At 53.3% G+C, this 21,010-nt stretch overlaps 1 protein-coding gene across 1 annotated transcript; it reads left to right on the top strand.

Moving 5' to 3' along the window:
• The first annotated feature begins 10,549 nt into the window (after window positions 1-10,549).
• On the top strand, window positions 10,550-18,956 carry Mef2b (myocyte enhancer factor 2B). Its single transcript, XM_057752791.1, has 9 exons — window positions 10,550-10,593; window positions 16,276-16,356; window positions 16,662-16,865; window positions 17,131-17,265; window positions 17,618-17,747; window positions 17,856-17,989; window positions 18,114-18,201; window positions 18,321-18,408; window positions 18,573-18,956. The coding sequence occupies exons 2-9, from the start codon at window positions 16,303-16,305 to the stop codon at window positions 18,790-18,792; spliced, it is 1,053 nt and encodes a 350-aa protein (XP_057608774.1). The 5' UTR covers window positions 10,550-10,593; window positions 16,276-16,302; the 3' UTR covers window positions 18,793-18,956.
• The last annotated feature ends 2,054 nt before the right edge of the window (window positions 18,957-21,010 follow it).

Raw genomic sequence — 21,010 nt, 5'->3', positions numbered from 1 at the left:
TAGGAGCCACTGGATAACTGTCTCCCACCTCCATCCAGGGCAGGACCTGAGTCCCTGGCTTAGCCACTAGCTCCCATCTCCTGGGTTCTGATGGGGCAGGTTCCATATCTGTCCTACAACCAGGCCCTAGGTTCCCCCGAATCATATACACACACCAAACAAGCTAACAAAAAAAACCCCACAAACTCCAACCGAAAAAATTGCCAAAGTTGTAGCAGGTGGAACAGGAGCATGTTATCATAGCTCTGCTCATGCAAGACTTGGTAAACCGTACAGGAGGGCTGGGGAGAGGGCCCAAGACTTGGTAAGCCATGTACAGAAGAGCTGGGGAGAGGGCCCAAGACTTGGTAAGCCATGTACAGGAGGGCTGGGGAGAGGGCTTGGTCAGCTAAGTACTTGCCTCACAGCTGTGAGAACCTGAGTTCAGCCACCAGGACCCACATCAGAAAAGCCAGGCATGTCGCCAAAGCTAGTAACCCCAACACCCACACAATTGTGCTTTCATAGATACACGCATGTAAATAGGTAGTAAATATAAAAGGTACCCCAGGATTCGGCCACAGAAACACTGGGTGCTCTGAACTTTAGGAGGCAGGCCTCCAGGGCTCCTTACCACCCCAGCCCTTGGGTGCCCCTTCAGCTGGCAGCTGTTATCTTTCAGAGGTCCCAGCAGGACTCTGGTCTGCCCCCCACCTCAACACCTGTTGCCCAGGCCTCTCAGGACCACAGTTACTTTACATCTCATTTGCGTCTCCCCCAAGAGCAGACATTGGTCTGGGTGCACAGCCCTGCCCACACAAACCTGACAGAGGCTTCTGGTCCTTTGAGAGTGAACTGAGCTTCCAAGGGACCAGGGCACTCATCAAGCCGTACATCTGTCCCCACACTGCTCCAACCAAAATTCACTCAGTAACTTGGAGACAGACGGTGATCTTCCTGTGCCATGGGGCATCCAAGAAGCCTGTCAGCCACGTGACGAGGAATAGTCTGGCAGGGTCTGACCTTGAATGGGCTCCCCCAGATCCACCAGGGCTGGAAAGGAACTCACAGTGGCCTGTGCTTATGATTTGTAAAACTTTTACATTATTTTACTGGGGGGTGGGGGGTGGGGCACAGTATCATGGCACATGTGTAAATGTGGAGATCAGAGGACATGGGGATCAAACTCAGGTTACCTGGTCTGGCAGCTAGCACTTTACCCACTGAACATCTCACAGATCTTGAATTTATTTCCTTTTAGACAGGTTCTTGTCATGTAACATAGGTTAGCCATGAGTTTAAGTCCATGTGCCTTGCCCAGTGGTGGTGGCACACACCTTTAATCCCAGCATTCAGGAGGCGGAGACAGGCCAACCTGGTGTACAGAGTGAGTTCCAGGACAGGCTCCAAGCTACACAGAGAAACCCTGTCTTGAAAAACTGGGAGGAGGGGCTGGAGAGATGGCTCAGTGGTTAAGAGCACTGCCTGCTCTTCCAAAGGTCCTGAGTTCAATTCCCAGCAACCACATGGTGGCTCACAACCATCTGTAATGAGGTCTAGTGCCCTCTTCTGGCCTGCAGACATACACACAGACAGAATATTGTATACATAATAAATAAATATTAAAAAAAAAAAAAAAGAAAAACTGGGAGGAAAAAAAGCATTTATTACCAGTTCGGCTCAAGGGTTGTTATTATTTAAGTAGTTTGTAGAGAGAGACAGAAAGAGAGAAAACAAAAATCTAAGAAGCAAAGAGCCTTGGCTTTCAGACCTTCTCATCCCTTGCTCCAGCCACCCATGTGTCCCCTCACCTGAATAGTCAGAGGTAGTAACTTGTCTAGTCCCTCAAGTGATGGGACTGAAGGGGTCCAGGGCAGGGGGCAAGCGGCTGTGGTTTGGGGGCGTGGCTTTGTGGGGGCAGGTTGGCCCTGCTGCAGCTGCCACCCTCACGCCCTCATGTAACCAGAGCCTGTAGGTTGCATCAGAGCCAGGGGGAGGTGGCCCGGTAAACAGCGGGGCCCCGGGGGCCGGGGCTCCCCAGGCTCCTTCATCTACAGGAGCCTTGTTCTTCATCTTGGAACCCAGGCAGAAGCCCCCAGGCTGGGCTCAGACACCTGTGGGTGTGGAGTGAGAACTGGGCTAGGGCAGGGGACTCACCTATATATAGCACGGCACAAACTTTTCGGTTTTGAGTCTGAAGAGAAAGTTTGCAGCCATGCGAAGTGGTTCACTGCTGTCATCCAAACGCTTACAGTGTGAGGCAAGAAGACCCTGAGCCTGGGTTACAAGAGTGAAACACGGTTGGGAGTCTGGGAAGTTGTGCCGAAACAACAGGATTCAAATTACACAGGCGTGGAACGAGGCAGAGGCCACCCAGGCAGCCGCACTCCTGCCCACTCTCAGTCTCACTCGGGCAAACTCGTTGGAAAGCACTGCAAATGTCCCTCAACCTTCTGGTGTTGCCTTCCCTTTGTTCCCATTGGCCTGGCTCCACCTCCAAAGAGTTGGGAGGGGTCCCATGTGGGAATTCTACCCCCTTGTCCCCAGCCAGCTTTGTCCCTGACCTCTGACCCTGTAATCCTTTTCCTTCAATGCTCTGCAAACACAGAGATGAACTGAGACAGGAGCATGGTGGTGGAAGACGAGAAGAGGACAGGGTAAGGCCACAAGGTGAGCAGGGTCCAGTAGAAGTCCGTGAGGACACTGCAGGAGGTACCGCTGGGTAGGGCTACCTACTTAGTGGTTCAGGTCCCCCACGAAGTGGTTCTGATTTTAGAAGGCCATGAGCCTTAAAGGCTGGCTTGGTCCGTTGTCCAGTTTGCTAGCAGAATCAGGGCTCTAAGAAAAAAATTTTTTGAGACAGGGTTTCTCTGTGGTTTTGGAGCCTGTCCTGGAACTAGCTCTTGTAGACCAGGCTGGTCTCGAACTCACAGAGATCTGCCTGCCTCTGCCTCCCGAGTGCTGGGATTAAAGGTGTGTGCCATCAGCACCCAGCTAGGGATTCTTTTATTTATTTACTTATTGGACAGTCTCAATCAGTAGCCTAGGCTGTCCTGGAACTTGAAGCAATCGTCTTGTCTCTGCCTCTTTAATTCTAAGATTACGCTGACATTGGTTTTTCTTTCCTCTTTCAGAGATGGAAGGGAACTTTTTTTTTCTTTTTTCTTTTTTTTTTTTTTTTTTTGGTTTTTCGAGACAGGGTTTCTCTGTGGTTTTGGAGCCTGTCCTGGAACTAGCTCTTGTAGACCAGGCTGGTCTCGAACTCACAGAGATCTGCCTGCCTCTGCCTCCCGAGTGCTGGGATTAAAGGCGTGCGCCACCATTGCCCGGCGGAAGGGAACGTTCTGTAGGCTAGGCAAGCACTCTACCACGTTAGATGCTCCATTTGAGTCAGGATGTTACCAGGTCCCCACACTGGCCTTAGACTCACTCTCCTCCTGGCTTACAGACTTGAGCCACCAGGTCCAACTTTTGGAGGGGTTGGGGACAGGGTTTCTCTGTAGCTTTAGATCTTGTCCCGGAACTCGCTTTGTAGACTAGGCTGGCTTCAAGCTCACAGAGATCTATCTGCCTGTCTCTGCCTTATGAGTGCTGAGATTAAAGGCTTGTGCCTGGCTTTCTTTATTTGGAGGCAGAGTCTCAAAATTGCCCAGGACCTAGAAACTTAGCATAGTCCAGCTAGCGGGGTAACCTGGCGTAACCGGGAGGGCAGGCTACGTCACCAAACCTCAGTCCTGTTAAGGTGCATGGTCTCGGCTGACAGTGGCAGAGTTCTGATTAAGGTCAGGCTCACCGTGAGGTGTGTGCCACAGTGTGGGGAACACCAGATCCCACCATTCAAGTACTCGGGGTTGAATTCTGTCTGTGCACCATGCTTAGTGGTTTCAGCTGCTGTCCCAGCCCCGTTCTTCTCTTTCTTTTTTTAATAATTTATTTTTATTCTATATGCATTGATGTTTTGCCTGCATGTATGTCTGTGTGAGGGTGTCAGGCTTTGGAGTTGTGTTGTTAGCTGCCGTGTAGGTCTGAGAATTGAACTCCAGTCCTCTGGAAGAGCAGCCAGTGCTCTCAATTACCACCGAGTCGTTCCTCCAAACCCATCTTTATTTTATTTTTGTTGGTGGTGTTTTGTTTTAGTTTTTTCCAGACAAGGTTTTTCTGTAGCCCTGACTGTCCTGGACCTCTCTCTGTAGACTAGGCTGACCTCAAACTCACAGAGATCCACCTGCCTCTGCCTCCCGGCTACTGGGATGACAGGCATGCACCTCCAAGCCCTGCTTCTCTGTACCTGGTCACTTTGGATCTCAGCATCTTCTCTAAGTTCAAGGGCTTAGGAGGCAGGACTCTCCCAAGCATCTGCCCCTCGCAAATGAAGGCACCACCTCCATCCAATCACCTCTTAGGGGCGGGACTGCGCGGGAAGGCACCCGGGGCCGGTGGGAGCAGAGCTCAGTGCCTAAGCAGCAGTAGACGCCTGGACTTGCAGGTGCGCTGACGGACTCCCGGGACTGCAGAGGTGTGCACGGCTCCGGGGCACGCGTGAGTGCAAAAGGTGGTGTGTGTGTGTGTGCATACGGTGTCTGACGGGAGGCGGGGGGAGGGAGGCACTGGATTTCAGGGATGTTTGCTGAGTAGGATCTCGTTCTAGCCTAAGCTAGTCTGAAAGTTACTATATAGCATAGGCCAGCCTCAAACTCACAGCAGTCCTCCTGCCTCAGTCTCTAGAGTGCTCGGATCACAAGCGTGAGACCACACTCAACTGTTGGAGGTTTTTTTCCCTTTGAGAGGAGGGAGTTTGAAATAGGGTCTCACTCTATAGTTTAGACTACTCTGGAATTCAATATATAGCTCAGGCTAGCCTCAAACCCTCCTTCCCCCCGCCGTCTTAGTGCTGGGATCTCAAGTGTGACCACACTCCATTGTTTGAGGGCTCTTTTGGGAGTTTGAGAGAGGGTCTCACTCTATAGCCCAGGGTGGACTAGAAGTCTATGTATCCATGCTTGGTGGTGCATGCCTTTAGTCCCAGTAAGGCAGAAACAGAGCTTTCCGCTTTCCGGGCCAGCCTGGGCTACATAGTGAGCCCTAAGCCAGACAAAGCTATGTAGTGAGACCTTGACAAAAAAAAAAAAGATAGAAAGAAAAAGAAAAAAGACACCTTTGTAGCCCATGCTAACCTAGAACTCATGGCAATCTGGTTTTGTTCTCCCAAGTACCATGATCACAGATGTTTACCTAGTGGTGGCTGTGTTTGTGGTTTTCTTTGTGTGAGGTAGAAGGGGGTTTGAGAAGTTGAGATAAGGTCTCTGTATGTAGCCCAGGCTAGCCTCGAGCTTTCATCAATCCTCCTACCTCAGTTTCTAAACCGTGGGATCACAGGTGTGCCCCTACTTGAGGCTGTGTTTGGAAACTGGTGAGAGTTGCGGCTGTGAAGTCCTGTCACTGAGGCCTCTGAGGGTGCACACCACTTGACGTCCATTGCGTGTGTTTCCCTTCGGGCATGCACATGGGCACAGAAGACAAGATGAAGGGGTCACCCCTTGCCCCATGCCTGTGTCTTCCTTGGAAATAGCATTGGGAACAACTCACGATGTCTGAGACAGTGTCCCTTTTACGGTCCTGACCTACCCCCGCCTCTCAGTCTCCATCTAGAGAAGTAGATGCCAGTGGCCCTGGCCCCTGCCTGGTCCCTGCCTGGCCCTAGCCCTAGATGCCAACAGAGGTCAGACATAGTCTAGGCCTCCACCTGCTTGCCTTGAAGTCTTTACTGTGGTCCTGTGGAATTAAGGACAGGAAATCTGACTGTTGTTGTGAACAAACCCGGGTTCAAAAGAGTCCTCAGTGTGTCAGGATTGGAGAGAATGCTTGACTAGAACTCACCAGTGAGGATCTGGGGAGATCACCTAGGAAAGGGTGTAAGTTCCGTCCCAGGCACTGGAGGTGGGTGTGGGGGCACCTACTTCAATTTAGAAGGATTGGTGTTTCTGGTTTGCTCGCTAAGTTTGCAGGGACCTCTGCAAAGGCAGGCTTGCTCCTCCAAACTGGGTCTGTCACCCACCTAGCTAAAGAGAGGAACAAAACTGATCCTGAAGGGGCGGAAATTTGAGATACTTAAGGCCAGGGGCCGACTGAAAGCTGGATTGGATTTTTCTCTTTTTACTGATTTAAAGATTAATTTTTTATTATTTAACTATTATGTATAGGGCATGGAGAGGGTACTGATGAGCTGGAGTTGTGAGCCACTTGCTATAGGTGCTGGGAACCGGACTTGAGTCCTCTGCAAGAGCAGTGAGCACTCTGAGCCACTGAGCATCTTCCCAACACAAGAAATTTGTCTTTTGAGCCAGGGCGTCGTGTTGCCCAGGCCAGCCTTGAACTCCTGATCCTCCTGCTTCTACCTCCTCGGTGTTGGGGTGACAGCGGCCTGCCCAGCTTATGATCTCGAAGGAGAGGATCCTAAGACCAGGTGGGTACACCCAGCCCCACTTTGGAGAAAGAAAGGGCTCAAGGCCACTCCCAGGCCCTTGAGAGAACAGGAGCCATGGCTGGGGACTGAGTCTCTGCCACGCACCCTTCTCTGAACTCTGTCTGCCTTTGTGACCATGGCAAGGCAAGTTGAGCCCAAACTTGATTTCCTGGGTTTTATTTTATTGGTTTTTTGAGACAGGATTTCTCTCTGTAACTTTGACTTTCCTGGAACTCACTCTTGTAGACCAGGCTGGCCTCTAACTCACAGAGATCCGCCTGTCTCTGCCTCCCAAGTCTTCCTGGTTTGTTGTTGTTTGTTGAGACTGTCTCGCGTACCTCAGGCTAGCTCAGAGTTGCTGTGTAGCTAAGGATGACCTTGAGCTCTTGATCCTTCTGCATCTCAGAGCTGGGGTGACAGGCATGTACCATACCTGGCTTTGCCAGGAACATGTGTATATGCCCTAACTTACCCAGTCTGGGATCTGAATTTTGATCTGGATAACAATAGCAGGCCCGTTTCCCAGTTTGGACTGTGGAAGGCTCACTTCCTCTGATTAGGAGGACCTATCTCTCAGTAGCTGGGCTTTTTCTGTGAGGTGAGCCATGTGTGAATGGCTTGGGCAAACAGTAGGCACTCAATCATACTAGATACTGTGAGCCATTTCCCAGCAGAAGGGCTGGGGAGAAGCTGCTAATCCCTGACTCACACTCTTTGGGTCTTAGTTTGCTCCAGGTCAAGGTGAGGGGCAAGAAGGGAACAAAGGTGGTGGTTGAGACCTGGTGTCCCCACAGCTGTGGGCTCAGGCTTGTCTCATCTTTCCCAGGCTGCAGCCCTGGTGGTCCAGGCCACACCTTGTTCTGCTGGGTGCTACCCAGGCTTCCTGCCCCCCAAACCTCTCTCCCCACCACAACCACTAAATCTGAGTATCGTGGATCAACATAGCCCATCCCATAATGCTCTGCGCCCTGTTCTCCACTGTCTGCAGCCCTCACTCACCCTGTCCAACGTGAGGGTGTGGGCTTTCCCCCAGGGCAGACGCTTGGTTAGGAGCCTAGGCCTCGGCCTCCCTCTGCAGGCCTTTGCACTGGCTGTGCTACCCACCAGGCCAGCCCTGTCCCTACAGATGGCGTTCCTCCTAGCAGATGACTTTCCTGGACCCTCTGTCACAGCCACTCTCACAGTCACTTGCCTCAGTTTCCCCATTTTTCTCTTCTTTTTTAGATAGGCTTTTCTGCGAACTTACTATGCAGCGGGAGCTAGCCTCCTGGTCCTCCTGCCTCCACCTCCCAGTTGCTGGATAACAGGCACAAGCCCCCAGACCAAGCCGGTGTTCCTGTTCCTTCCACACAGACCTCCCAGGCACGGATATGTATCTGCTGTTGACAGCCGGAGGGGAACCCAATGTGTGTCCACCCCTAGCCTGGGTGTCCCTGTCATTTCTGGGCACCTCGTCTTAGGTTTCCGGCTAGTATATCTTGGGGTTTTTGAAGCTGTGGGCAGAATCCCTCCTGCCCACTGCTGACAGATGTGTTAATTTCCCAAGCAGGGAGACCTGGGCCTCTGGGGACCAATTCCCTGAGGGAAGACCTTTCTGTGGAATAAAGAGGGAAATATTGGGCTGTCCCTGCAGCCACTGTAGAGGCTCAAGGGACATGTTTGGGGGGCCCTGATATGGGGCAGTAGGATTTAGCTCAGAGCATGGTCTGTCCCTGTTCCTGGGGCAGTGCCCCTTACGAAGCGGGTGATCACACCTATGGACGCTCTCTTACTGTTGAGACAGTGTCTCACTAAACCTGGAACTTGCCATTTGGCAAGGCCGGTCAACCATCAAGTCCTCGGATCTGCCTGACTTCCGTGTGGACTCTGGGGGTCAAATTCAGGTCCATATGTTTAAATGCGTCACCTTCCGGTCTCCTCTGTCACCCCTCCTCTCCAACCCCCATCTCTCTCTGGTAAGATTGATTTTTATTTTATGTGTAAGGGTTTTTGTTTGGTTTTTCATTCTTGTTGCTGTGGTTTTTTTTTTTTTTTTTTTTTTTTTTGGTTTTTCGAGACAGGGTTTCTCTGTGGTTTTGGAGCCTGTCCTGGAACTAGCTCTTGTAGACCAGGCTGGTCTCGAACTCACAGAGATCCGCCTGCCTCTGCCTCCCAAGTGCTGGGATTAAAGGCGTGCGCCACCACCGCCCGGCTGTTGCTGTGGTTTTGAGACAGGGTCTCACTATGTAGCCTTGGCTGCCCTGGAATTCACCATGTAGACCAGACTGGCCTTGAACTCAGAGATCCTCCTGCACCTGACTCACAGTGCTAGGAAGAAGTGTGTGTGACCAAGTGTGACTTGTTTTGTTTTAATATAGGGTCGCACATAGCCCAGGCTGGCCTTGAACATCTCATTGCTGGGATTACAGGTGTGTACCACCATGCCTATTTCCGTGGGGTGGTGGGGGTGGCATGGAGGCTTCACATGTGCTGAGGAAACCCCCAACAGCATGAGGGTGTCCTACAGACAGGGCCGTCCGTGACTTCAGGCTTGCGCTGTGTTCTATGAGGTTCTTAAAAGGAGACTAAGGACAAGGAATGGAACCAGCACCACAGGGCTTCCCTAGCACACAGGCGTCAACATATCTTCAGCTCAAAAAGAAGAAAGCAACATGTTACCCTTGACCCAGCTCTGGGCAGCCGGCAGCCAGGATTGGTCCCACTGAACTCACCGTCTGTACCCCCCACCTTGAGCAGTTCAGAGGTTCCCAAGAGAGACACCAGAAGGATCCATGGACACAGGGACCTGGGGACCTTCCTAAAATTCTGGAAATGAGATTTACCCTCCCCCCCCCCCCAAATCTTTTAGCACCTCAGGCTGAGTGAGCACCCACAGCAGAAGGGAAGCTGGAACTGAGCTGGAGCCTCTAGGGATGCATGCATGTCACAGGGGCCAGCATGGATTTCGAGGTCTGCATATGTCAGGGGCGGGTGAAAGTTTAGGGGTCTCTCTGTGTGTCTGAGGGGACTGGCTGGATCTGTGGCAATCTGGATGGCGGGAGGCTGCATGCATCTGAGGATTGACACTTCTTGGAGATTCTGAAGCAGGTCTCATGTTGGGGTTAAGTTTGGAGAGCTGTGTGGATTTAGGGATATCTCTGTCTTTGTTTTATGAGATGGGATTGCACTGTATCCCAGGCTAGCCAGGAACTCATTGTTTAGCTAGGTTGGCTTCAGACTGAAAGCTGTCCTCCTGCCTCACCACCTGAGCTCCAGGGTAATAGTGTCACACTAGGTCAGATCCTTTGGAGGCTTTTGTAGGCAGGAATGCCTGAGTGTTTGGGGGAATCTATTGTTACATCCCCATGGTCTGAGGTATCTCAAAGTGAAGGTAGAGTCTTTCCCCATTCTGGCCATCTTATGAAAGTTTCTCCAGCTCTCCCAGCGGCCCAGGTGGCCTGGGACTACTTGGAATGCTTATACTGATCTGTCCCCTACCCAGAGGCTGAGGGGAGATGACCCCGAAGCCATCTGAAAGAACTAGGCAGCCAGGCACCCCGGGAAGTCCAGATTGATCCAGTTTTGGTGGTAAAGCTGCGGCTACTGAGGGGTTACTGATCACACACACACACACACACACACACACCCCTGCTCAACCTGGCAGATGCTCGTCCCGAAGCTGCTGTGATCTAGGCCCCGCCCCCAGCCCTTCAGGTCCCGCCCAGTGCGGAGGGGCGTGTCGTCGGCTGCAGCGGTCGGGAGATGGGCAGCTGGGGTCGCTCTGAGCGCCTCTGGGGGGCCCCCAAGAGAGGGCGGGGAGGGGTCCCGGTTTTCCAGGGGGCGCTTCCTGTCGTCGTAATGAGGAGTCCTGGGAGCAGGTGATGAAACCGCTGCCCGGGTTGCGTGAGGCCGCGTGTCCCGCGGGCCTGGCTCCCACCTGCCTCTCACTTCTGCTTTCTCGGCTCGCGCAGGGCTGTGGGTCCCTGTGCAGCCCGGTGGCCCATCGCGGGGGAACAAGTCGGAGGCTGGATGTGGCCTGGCACTCAACATCCCGAGGTCCACATTTGACTTCTGGGAAGGAAAGACAAATTGAAAGCCCTCGGGCTGGAAGGAGACGGTGTTTTTAACCTGTTTTCCTCTGCGGGTGCGGGTGAAACCGAGGCCTCATTTGGGTAAGAGCCTAGAGGTTACTGGAAGGTGGGATCCCTCCTAATCACCCTCATTTCCATCACTTAGGGACCCAGAGGCCACACTGAGCTAGGGAGGTGATAGTTTGTGGTTCGTAAGACCGTCAAGAGAGTTTGTTGATTGACTTTCTAACCACAAATCCCACCAGACAAAAGGTGTGTGTGTGTGTGTGTGTGTGTGTGTGTGTGTGTGAGAGAGAGAGAGAGAGAGAGAGAGAGAGAGAGTGTGTTTCATTTTAATAAAAAATTACTTCCATAACCAGGTGTGGTGGTGCACCCCTTTAATCTCAGCATGAAGGAGGCAGAGGCAGGCAGAGTTCAGGCCAGCCTGGTCTATGTAATGAGTTCTGAGAGAATCAGGGCTACATTGTGAGACCCTGCCTTTAAAACAAAAATTTAACAGTCATTAATTTGTGTGTGTGTGCATGCCACAACCAGTGTGTGGGGTTCAGACGACAGCCTCCAGGAGTGGATTCTCTCCTTCCACTGTGTGGGTCCTGTGCTCACACTCAGCTCCTCAGGTTCAGCACAGAGTGTTTTACCTGCTGAACCACGGCCTCCTCCGGAACACTGGAACAACAGCATCCCCATTGCTTTCCCTCCTCGGGGTCTTTGCACTGGCTTCACTGAACGCAATCCTCCTGTCTGTCATAGACTTTGTGATTTCGCCAGTAACCCACCCTCTCAGGGCCCAGACCTGAGAGTCTAGCTCTTGGCCCACCCAGGGCTTGTGTGTCACCCACATAGCAGCCCCCAGTGTCCTCATCAGTCCTACTCAGCACCACTGCAGACCCTCCTCTGACTGCACAGTGCTTCTTCCTCCAGGACCTGGCCCCACTCTGCCCTTCTGATCCTCTGCCCTCTCCCTTGCGGTGTTGAAGGCAGTTGAACACTCCCTTCCTGGCTGGACATCACAGGGAAGTACTTGGGTGTGGAAGCCACCTCCCCAGTCCTCAATGTCCTCCTTATGCCCAACATACTCATACTGGGCTGCTCCCTCCTCCCCACATTCCGATCACCCCAGCATCTGGAGCAGAGGCCCTGGGGTTGGCCTGTGGCTGGGTAATTTGCATGGAAGTACAAATAGATCTGCGCAGCCTCCGCCTCCGCATTCCTCTCGCCTGTCACACCTGGGCACGGGGGTCTGCAGCCCGTGCTGAGTGAGTGGAGATTTGCATTCTCTCGTGTATTTCTGGGTGTCCGATGGGGAAGCGTCTAAGAGGAAGTGAGCAGGGAAGCTGGGGGGGCGGTGTCTCATGTGTGAAGGTCAGAGGTCATTCTGCCTCACTGCGCATCCCTGGCCATCTAAACTCTCTGCCTCCCAAGGCTGCAATTAAAGGCCTGGCTCCACCTTATTTGAACTAACCCTGGAGTTCAGCAATTCAGCCTGACTGACTGGCCAGGAAGCCCCAACTCCCCAGGACAGATGACTTTTTATGTGGATGCTGGAATTTCAACTCATGCCCAGGCAGAGCCCTGGTCTCCCATCCACCCTCTAGCTGCTTACACCCTGACCCCAACCTGCTCCCTTGAGAGTTTGAGTGTCAGCCAGTGTTCTGGAGCCCGAGACAGGGGGATCAGGAGTTGAAGCCAACCTAGACCCTGTCTCAAAAGTTAAAAATGAATAAATAGCTAGGAGTGGTGGTTGTGCCTTAGCACCAGTGCTGGGGAGGCAGAGACACGGGGGTCTCTGTGAGTTCGAGGCTATTCTGATCTACATAGCAAATTCTAGGCCAGCCAGGGCTACATAATGAGACCCTGTCTTAAAACTAAACGAATTAGCTGGGCATGGTGACATACACCTTTAATCCCACCACTCAAAACGCGAGGCAAGTGGATCTCTGTGAGTTCGAGGCCAGCCTAGTCTACACAGTGAGTTGCAGGACAGCCTGGGCTATGAGATCCTGTCTCAAGAAATGTAAATAAAAAGCCTGTTTCTCCACAACTTTCTCTGTGACCTCAGTGACAGACCGAAGTCATCTCTGTGCTCGAGGCTCCAGCCCCTTCCAGCCTCGGGGCCCTTGCCTCTTCTGGTCTCTTCTGCCAGGAATTTACTTCTTCAAGTCTCTGCTCAAGGAGAGCCCCTGCATCCCTTCTCTGAGCACTCCACCCTTGTTCTCCCCTCACCAACGTCCCTTCCTCACAGTTCACGGACACAGAGAGCTGCCCTCAGGTCTTCTAGGACCCAGGGACTCAGGTCCAAGCTTGGCCTGGCCCTCATGGGACCCGGGACTGGGGCATTTCCGGAGCCATTTTGGCCAGGGGAACCTCTGGTCCAGTGCCCTCTTCAGCCTCCAGGGACCTGCCTGGGTTCTGACCACACAACCCAGCCCTGGGAAAGGCATGACTCCAGCAAGGGTAAAATTAGCGAGGGGTTAAATTTAGTAAGAGAATCTGGAGCAGGGCCTGCTCTTCCTGGATCTGTTCCTTGGACTTGACTTGGAGACCCAGCTCAGAGAGGGTGGAGGCTAGCCCACAGCATCTCACCTATGCCAGCTGAAGTATTCCACACCACTGGATACAGGACTCCCAGGAAGATGGGAGCCACAGCCAGACCAATGGGTTGGGGACAAGAGAGTAGCCCTAGCCAGCTCTCTGGATCCAGACTTCTTTTTCTTTCTAGGGGAGGGAAACAGGGTTTTATGTAGCCCAGGCTAACCTCAGATTCACTTAGCCTTAGATTCATTTAGCTAATACTCTTCCCCCACTTCCTCAGTGCCAAGATGACAGGTGTGTGCCACCACACCTGTTTTGTGTTGTTTGTTTGTTTTTTGTTTTAAGACAGAATCCCACTATGTAGGTCTTGTAGGTCTGACTGGGAACTCCAAAGCTCAAGAAGTCCCCTGCCTCTGTCTCTGGAGTGTTAGCAGCTCAGAAACACAGTATCTTATTTGTCTTTGAGGCAGCCCGGGCTGGCCTCAGCCTCCCAAGTGCTAGGATCACAGGTGTGAGCCACCATCTGAAGCCCCCAGCTCTCGTGTTCTGAGCTCATCACGAGGCTAGAGTAGCAGTGGGTGTGCCCTGTCTACCTGGACACCTGTCGCCCACCTCTCCAGACAGCAGGTGGAGGCTGTGGGGGACAGATGCAGGCCCGTGTGACCCTGAGGTGACCAGGGACTGGAGAGGTTGTATGGCCCCAGAGTCTGCCGAAAGGACTGTCTTCAAGGGAGTAAGGGTCCCTGTGTCTATCTTGTCCTCCCTGTGGACAACAGATACCTTTGTATCATGAAAGGACTCTAAAGCCACCTGATCCCCAACACAGTGGCCTTCTCTTGCCACAATGTGAGTTTGAGGCCAGCCTGGGCTACAGAGACCTTGTCTCTTAAAAATTTTTTTAAAAAGAGAGAGAGAAAAAAAGAAAACAAAACAAAAAACAAAAAGCTCAGATCATCTGAGAAGGATCAGCTACTTCTCTGTCTCAAAGGCATGTGTCCCAGGCCCAATCTTCGGCCTCCCTAGCCTGGGTCTCGGAGCCCAGGCTTGTATACAGGATGTAGTGCCCTTGGCCGGTGGGAACCCTAGCCCTCTTCTCTTTCCTCTTTGTCTATGTCCATTTGGAGATCAGAGGCTGATGTGGGATGCCATGATTTACTGCTTTCTATGTGTCTGTGTGTGTGCTTGCATATGTGTGTGTATTGTACATGTGTATGTATGCGCATGTGTGTGCGTATATGCATGTGCGTGCATATGTGTGTATGTGCATGTGTGTGGATATATGTGTATGCATATGTGTGTGCATGTGTGCATTGTGTATGTGTGCGTGCATGTGTGTGCATTTGTGCAAAGGACACTGCGTGTCCTGCTCTATCACTTCCCACATTATTCTTTTTTTTTTTTTTTAAATATTTATTTATTTATTATGTATACAATATTCTCTGTCTGTGTCTATGCCTGAAGGCCAGAAGAGGGCACCAGACCCCATTACAGATGGTTGTGAGCCATATGGTTGCTGGGAATTGAACTCAGGACCTTTGGTAGAGCAGGCGATGCTCTTAACCTCTGAGCCATCTCTCCAGCCCCCCCCACATTATTCTTTTCAGACAGGGTCTTTCACTGAACCCAGGTCTAGGCTCATGACCACTGAGCCCCAATGTTCCTCCTGTGCTCCCTATTCTCATCACTGGGGTTAGACATGAGCACCTAGATTTTACGTGGGTCCTGAGATTCAAACTCAGGTCATCATTCTCGTGAAGGCAGAGCTCTAACCCCTGGAATCTTCTCCCTAGATCACACTTAATGGTTTTGGGACGTGTCCTTCACTGGTTCCTTTGGCCAGCCTGGTTGATGGGCAGTTAGGCTCTCCTGTTGTGCTGGGTGTTGTAGTCAGGTCCTCACACTCACAAGCTCTTTATCAACCGAGCCACCTCCCTAGCTCACTGCTCCTGGGACAGTCCCACAATGAGGCCCAGACTAGTCTAGAGCTCCTCGACTCCAACAAGCCTCCTGCCTCAACCTCTGAGTGCTGGCATCCTCAGTGTACCGCCCTTGCCCAGCTCAGAAGCTTTATCTTGTTTTCTTTATTTGAAGTAAGTTCTCACCATAGCCCAGACTAGTCTGGAACTGCTGGAAGCCAGGAAGACCCAGGATCTCTACCATGAAGGCCAGGGACTTCCCAAGTCCCCATGTTGACCCTTTAGTGGAGTTCCCAGTCTGCCAGGGGTGATTTTTCCTCAAGCCCATGCAGTGAAAAACACAGCAGAGCATTTTCCTGAGGGGATGTGGTGACCAAACCTGTTCTACTGGCACCCTGGAGGCTGAGGCAGGGGGATTTTAGTTCTACTTAGCAAAACCATGTATCAGAACACTCTCTTTCCATGTCCCATAGTGAAAATGTGGGGAGCCCCCAGGCCCAGACGGTGTGTGACCCATGTATGGAGAGATCCAGAACAGAGGATCCCAGAGCCAGAAAGCAGAGGGAATGGGGGGGAAGGGCAGGGCAGCTGCAGCCTGATGACCATGGAATGTTCTGAAATTAGACTAAGGTGATGCTTAAACACTATGGAAAACACACTAAATGCCATTTACCCGTGCACATTAAACTAGTGAATTTTATGCAGAATTCACTAAATTAAGGAAAGAAAAGAGCTGGGTGTGGCACATGCCTTTAAGTCCAGTGCTCTGGAGGCAGAGACAGGTCGATCTCTGTGAGTTTGAGGCCAGCAACATTGCAAGAACAGCCAGGGCTACATGTAGAGATCCTGTCTCAACAAAACAAAACAAGCAAAAAAGAGGGTGGATGAGGTGGCTAAGCTGGCAAAGACATCTGCTGTCTACCCAAGTGCCTGAGTTCCATCTCCAATGTGGTGGACAGAGGGGGCCTGTCTCCACTTACGCCCTCCACCCCACATACGTGCAGTGGGCAAACAACCTCCATTTCTATGTCCACTGTCCAGAGGACATCCTAGTGATCCTCTCCATTTGAGTAAGTGATATACTCTGGACGGTCCTCTGGATGACCTCCATCTCCAGGAGGCCAGCTTCCTCCTGTTTCAGCTTCCTAGGTGGAGGGATGTGGAGATGCATTTACTGAAGCCCAGCAGGGGCTGTCTGGGTGACCTGGCCTTCCTTCCTTCTCCTTGTCATCACTGGGGTTCAGAGACTTGAAGTGGGCAGGGCAGAGGCTGCCACTGTTGGCCTCGTTCCAGTCATTCCCTCCTGTGCTTTCAGAAGAGTCACTCGGCTCAGCCAGGCACGATGGGAAGGAAAAAAATCCAGATCTCACGCATTCTAGACCAACGGAACAGGCAGGTGAGTCCCAGACTGCATCACCATTGGGGGAGGTGGCATTCGGGACAGGGGCACAGCCAGGCTAAACAAATGGTCTTGCAGAGAAGTCTGAGTCCTGAGGCGCTTTTAGGGAGACTGAGACAGAAACCGTGGGTTCTGCTTCCGGGGCCCAATCTTCTCAGAAGACAACTGGACACTTGGGGAGTTGTAAACACGCAGAGAAGTTTCCCAGGTTCAGATGAAAACTAAAGCAGAGAAGCTTGCTCTGCAGTTCCCTCCTTTAACGCCCCCACCCCGCCAAACCCCATCTCGCCTCTGTGGTGCAGGTGACATTCACCAAACGCAAGTTCGGACTGATGAAGAAGGCTTACGAGCTGAGCGTGCTGTGTGACTGCGACATCGCACTGATCATCTTCAACAGCGCGCAGCGCCTCTTCCAGTACGCGAGCAGCGACATGGACCGGGTGCTGCTCAAATACACCGAGTACAGCGAGCCGCATGAGAGCCGCACCAATGCGGATATCCTGCAGGTACCTGAAGCTACCTGAAAGGCCCCAGGAGCATCCCAGCTGTGCTACATGACCTCGGTAGCTTCTAAGCCTTTCCCCTAACGCCGTGGGGACTTGAACCTCGGGGGACTTACTGTGAATTTGGTTTCTGGGTCACCCAGGAGCAGGCCATGTCTATCGTGTATTCCTCCAGCAGACTAGCCTGAGAAGGTCTCCTCTCTCAGGTACCCTAGAACCAAGTCGGGTAAGATCGGAGGGCCCACCCCGCCATCTGCTGTTCCCACAGACCCTGAAGAGGAGGGGCGTGAGCCTGGATGGGCCTGAGCTGGAGGTGGAGGAGGGGCCAGACGGGCCTGGAGAGAAGCTGCTGAGGACGCTGGGAGGTGACAGAGGCTCGGCTTCGCCCCTGCCTCGGATCTATGTAAGAGAACTTTCCCTGTTCCTTCTAATCTCTCCGACCTCCAAACACTTCCAATACAGAGTGTGAGGCTGACACCCAGAAAGCTGATCTCGTCCTGGGTGGCTGAGCAATCGTCTCTGCGGGATTCGCATTATGACTCAGGCTTTGAAAGACAACAAAACGAGTTGAAAGAGTTCAACAAACAAGTCTTCGGGCCACCATTCCCCTAATGATCAGACACCCCATGATCGGTAGAGAGAGGCCTGGACTCCGAACCAGGCTGGTGGAGCCCACCCGGCAACCCCAGTCTTGTATCTAGGTCTAAATCTCCAGACAGACCCTCAGCCTCATTCTCCCACATCTCTGTCCGCAGCCGGTGGCCCCTGCGATGTCGGTCTCAGAGCTGTCCTACCGGGTCCCACTCGCCCCACCCGGCTGCGACCCCAGCGGGTTGGGGGAGGACCCGTCTGTCCACAGCCTCCCGCCCCTCTTTCGACCCCCGGGTGAGCATTAGAAGCAGCCAGAATGGGGAGAGTGGAAGGGCACGAGAATCCTGGCTCTGGTCTCGCTGGTGACACTACCGTCCCTCTCTCCCTGGGTCTTCCCCCCAGGCCTGGGACACCCCATCTTCTCTCCGAGCCACCTCGCCGGCAAGACGCCCCCACCCCTGTACCTGGCGACTGATGGGCGGAGGCCAGATCTGCCCGCGGGCCTGATGGGGGCCCGAGGGGGACTGGGCATCTCGGTGAGGAGGGGGGATGGGAGAAGACGGAGGAGGAAGAGAAGGATGGAAAGTAGAGGGAGAGAGGAAGGGAGGAGGCAGGTGGTCACTCCCCGGCCTCAGTTTTGTCTCCTTGCATTCCTGGCAGAGGAGCCTGTACAGCGGCCTGCAGAGCTCCGCCGCCGCCCCGGGCCCCGCTTTGGGTAGCTTTGCCTTCCTGCCAACAAGTTCCGCAGGTGCGCCCACCCCGTCCGACCTGCCTGCCCATTGGAGTCCCTCGCCCCAGCCCTGAGTCCCGGCGTGGGGAGGGCCGGGGTTCTGACAGGAGCCCCGCTCAGCCAGCCTCTCCCGGCAGATTGCAGCCCCGGAGACACCGCTTCGCTCCCCCTGCAGTCCTCGCCCTGGCCCCCGACGAGGGACGCGGTGGACCCGGCCCGGCCGGGGTGAGTTGGGTGCCCCTTGGCGGTCGGGAGACTTGCCTGGATTGGGTTGTGGGTGGACTGCGAGATTTAGAGGGGACTCACAGAGCTCCATGGCGGGTAAGCTTTCTCATCTACCTTGTAAGATCTCTCACCTTCCTGCCTCCCTTGTCTCCTCTCTCCATCAGCGCCCGCAGCATGTGTGAGGAGGGTCCCCCCAGCCGAGTGGCCTCCCCTCAAATGCCCACCATCAGCATTAAGTCCGAGCGTCTGTCCCCTGCCACTGGGGCCTCTAGCGACTTCCCCAGGCCCTACCCCTACCCCCTGCTCCTCACCAGGCCCCTAGCGGAGCCACTTCGGCCTGCGACCTCCCTGAGTCGCTTGACCCCTGACGGCTGGCCGCGGTAGCGCCCAGAAGGCTCCTCTCAGCCTCCACAGACATCCCGCAGTTTCCGGTTCCCTGCACAGCCAGGAGGGCGAAGGCACTTGATGCCCCTCACTCGTGAGGCCCCTGTTCCTTCCTGGGGCCGCTGCATCAATAAAGCCCACGGCTCCGGGAGGGCGCTGGGAAGCCCCCCTCCCCCAGCCTCCCGAGCCTGTGGTATCCACACCCAGTCTCTCCTTTATGTCCACAACGGATTCCAAGAGGAAAAAGGCCAGGTGGAGGGTGGGGATGTGACCGGAGAAGGAGCCATAAGGGACGCCACTAAGAGCAAGCCAGAAGGCCTGAGCTGCTCTGGGACGTGTGAGTCTGAAATGGGCTCACAGTCGTGTCGCCAGGGTTGCTGAGAGCGGGTTGACTCTGGTGACCAGGGGTTCTAGGCGAGCCTGGGACAAGAAAGACACTGCTTTAAAAAAAGTATACAGGAGACCACCATAAAATGGCTCAGGGGGTAAAGGCACTTGCCCCAATCTTGTCGACCTGAGTTTCTATTGGTGGAAGGAAAGAACTAACTGCCTGCAGGTTGTCCATTGACCACCACGTGCATACACAAGGACTCACAAGATGAACGAATAAATGTATAAATGGGGAGAGGGAGGGAGAAAGATTAAGCGGCCGGCAAGAGAGCCTGCTGTGCAAGCATTAGAATCTGAGTTCGAATCTCCAGTACCCCTATAAAAAAGCCGGATGTGGCCTGGGTGCCAGCGAGGTGGAGATAGGATCGCTAGGGCTTAGTGGCAGAAGATGGAGAGAGACGATTCCCCCGCCCCTTCTCTGGCCTTCTTGGCTGTGTTCGCCCCATCCCACAAGAAGACAGACATAAAACATGCAAAAACAAGTGGCGAAAGCAGTGGGAGTGGGAGGCGGGGCTCGGGCTCTGCACCCTTCCTCCTCCGTGTGTGTCCAGGCTGAAGAGATGGCCCAGAGGTCACGATGATGGTTGTGGGTCCTGCAACTGGAGTCCAGCCCCCAGCGCCCTGGCAAGCACAAGCTCGGCTTGTAGCTCGACCTGCACACGCCACTAATTCCAGCTCTGGTAGAGACTCACTGACTGCTTGTTAATCTAGCCTGGAGAACTCAGCCCCGGGTTCAGGCAGAGGCCCTGCCTCAAGGGGACATCTAACTTTCTCATGGCTTTTTCAAGGGGACAGGCAAGTATACCCTGGAGTCCACACGTACCCTTATGAGTATCACACACGACTTTCAGTTTCTAAAGGGGAGAGTCCCCCTAAGGCAGTGGAGATGGCTCAGTCCCTAGAGGAAACTCACAGGGTGGAAAAAGAAAACTGACCTCACAATTGTCCTCCATGTGCAACCCTGCCACGCCCCCTTCCCCAGAACATAAGTCAGTGTTCTCAACACTGGCGACTCCTTTGGGGGACAAAGGACCCTTTCAAAGGGGTCACCAGAGATCATCAATCAGAAAACAAGGATATTTACATTACAATTCATACAGTAGAAAAATTGCAGTTATGATGTAGCAACAAAAGCCATTTTATGGTGGGGTCACCATAACATGAGAAACTGTATTAAGGGCGCAGCATTAGGAAGGTCGAGAATGACTGACATAAGCCAATGTGGAAACAAGCTTTTAAAAATAAGCTCCTAGGCTCAGCTCTCCCCTACCACTGGAGCCCCATGGTCCACTAGTGACATCGTGTCCTGGTGCAGGAAGGAGGAGGAAGGGTTGCTCCAGCCTTGGGTAGGGTCTTCGGCACCCTCTGTGACTTTCTACTCTGCCCTTCCTGGCTCTGTCCTTCCCCAACTTAGGGCCTGGGATATCACTGGGGCCGGAGGCAGGAGGCTGGCTAACTGCCCTGCGTCACTCAGGTCCAGACACAGAACTGATGAGCGCTGGCCCCACATGAGCAGGGTTGGGAAGCCCAGAGGGACCCGGGCAGGCCACCGGGTTCTAGAAAGGTTCTTCCACAGTCTAGACCTTGAGTTTGTAGGGGATAGAGAGGTTTTAAGAAGTAAACAGGGGGCTGGAGAGATGGCTCAGTGGTTAACAGCATTGCCTGCTTTTCCAAAGGTCCTGAGTTCAATTCCCGGCAACCACATGGTGGCTCACAACCATCTGTAATGAGACCTGGTGCCTTCCTTGCCAACAGTACATTGTATGCTTAATAAATAAATCTTTAAAGAAGAAGAAGAAGAAGAAGAAGAAGAAGAAGAAGAAGAAGA

The sequence above is a fragment of the Chionomys nivalis genome, chromosome 20 (genome assembly GCF_950005125.1).
Source record: "Chionomys nivalis chromosome 20, mChiNiv1.1, whole genome shotgun sequence".
In the NCBI taxonomy this organism is placed as follows: domain Eukaryota; kingdom Metazoa; phylum Chordata; class Mammalia; order Rodentia; family Cricetidae; genus Chionomys; species Chionomys nivalis.
This window is presented reverse-complemented; position numbering and strand designations above follow the sequence as displayed.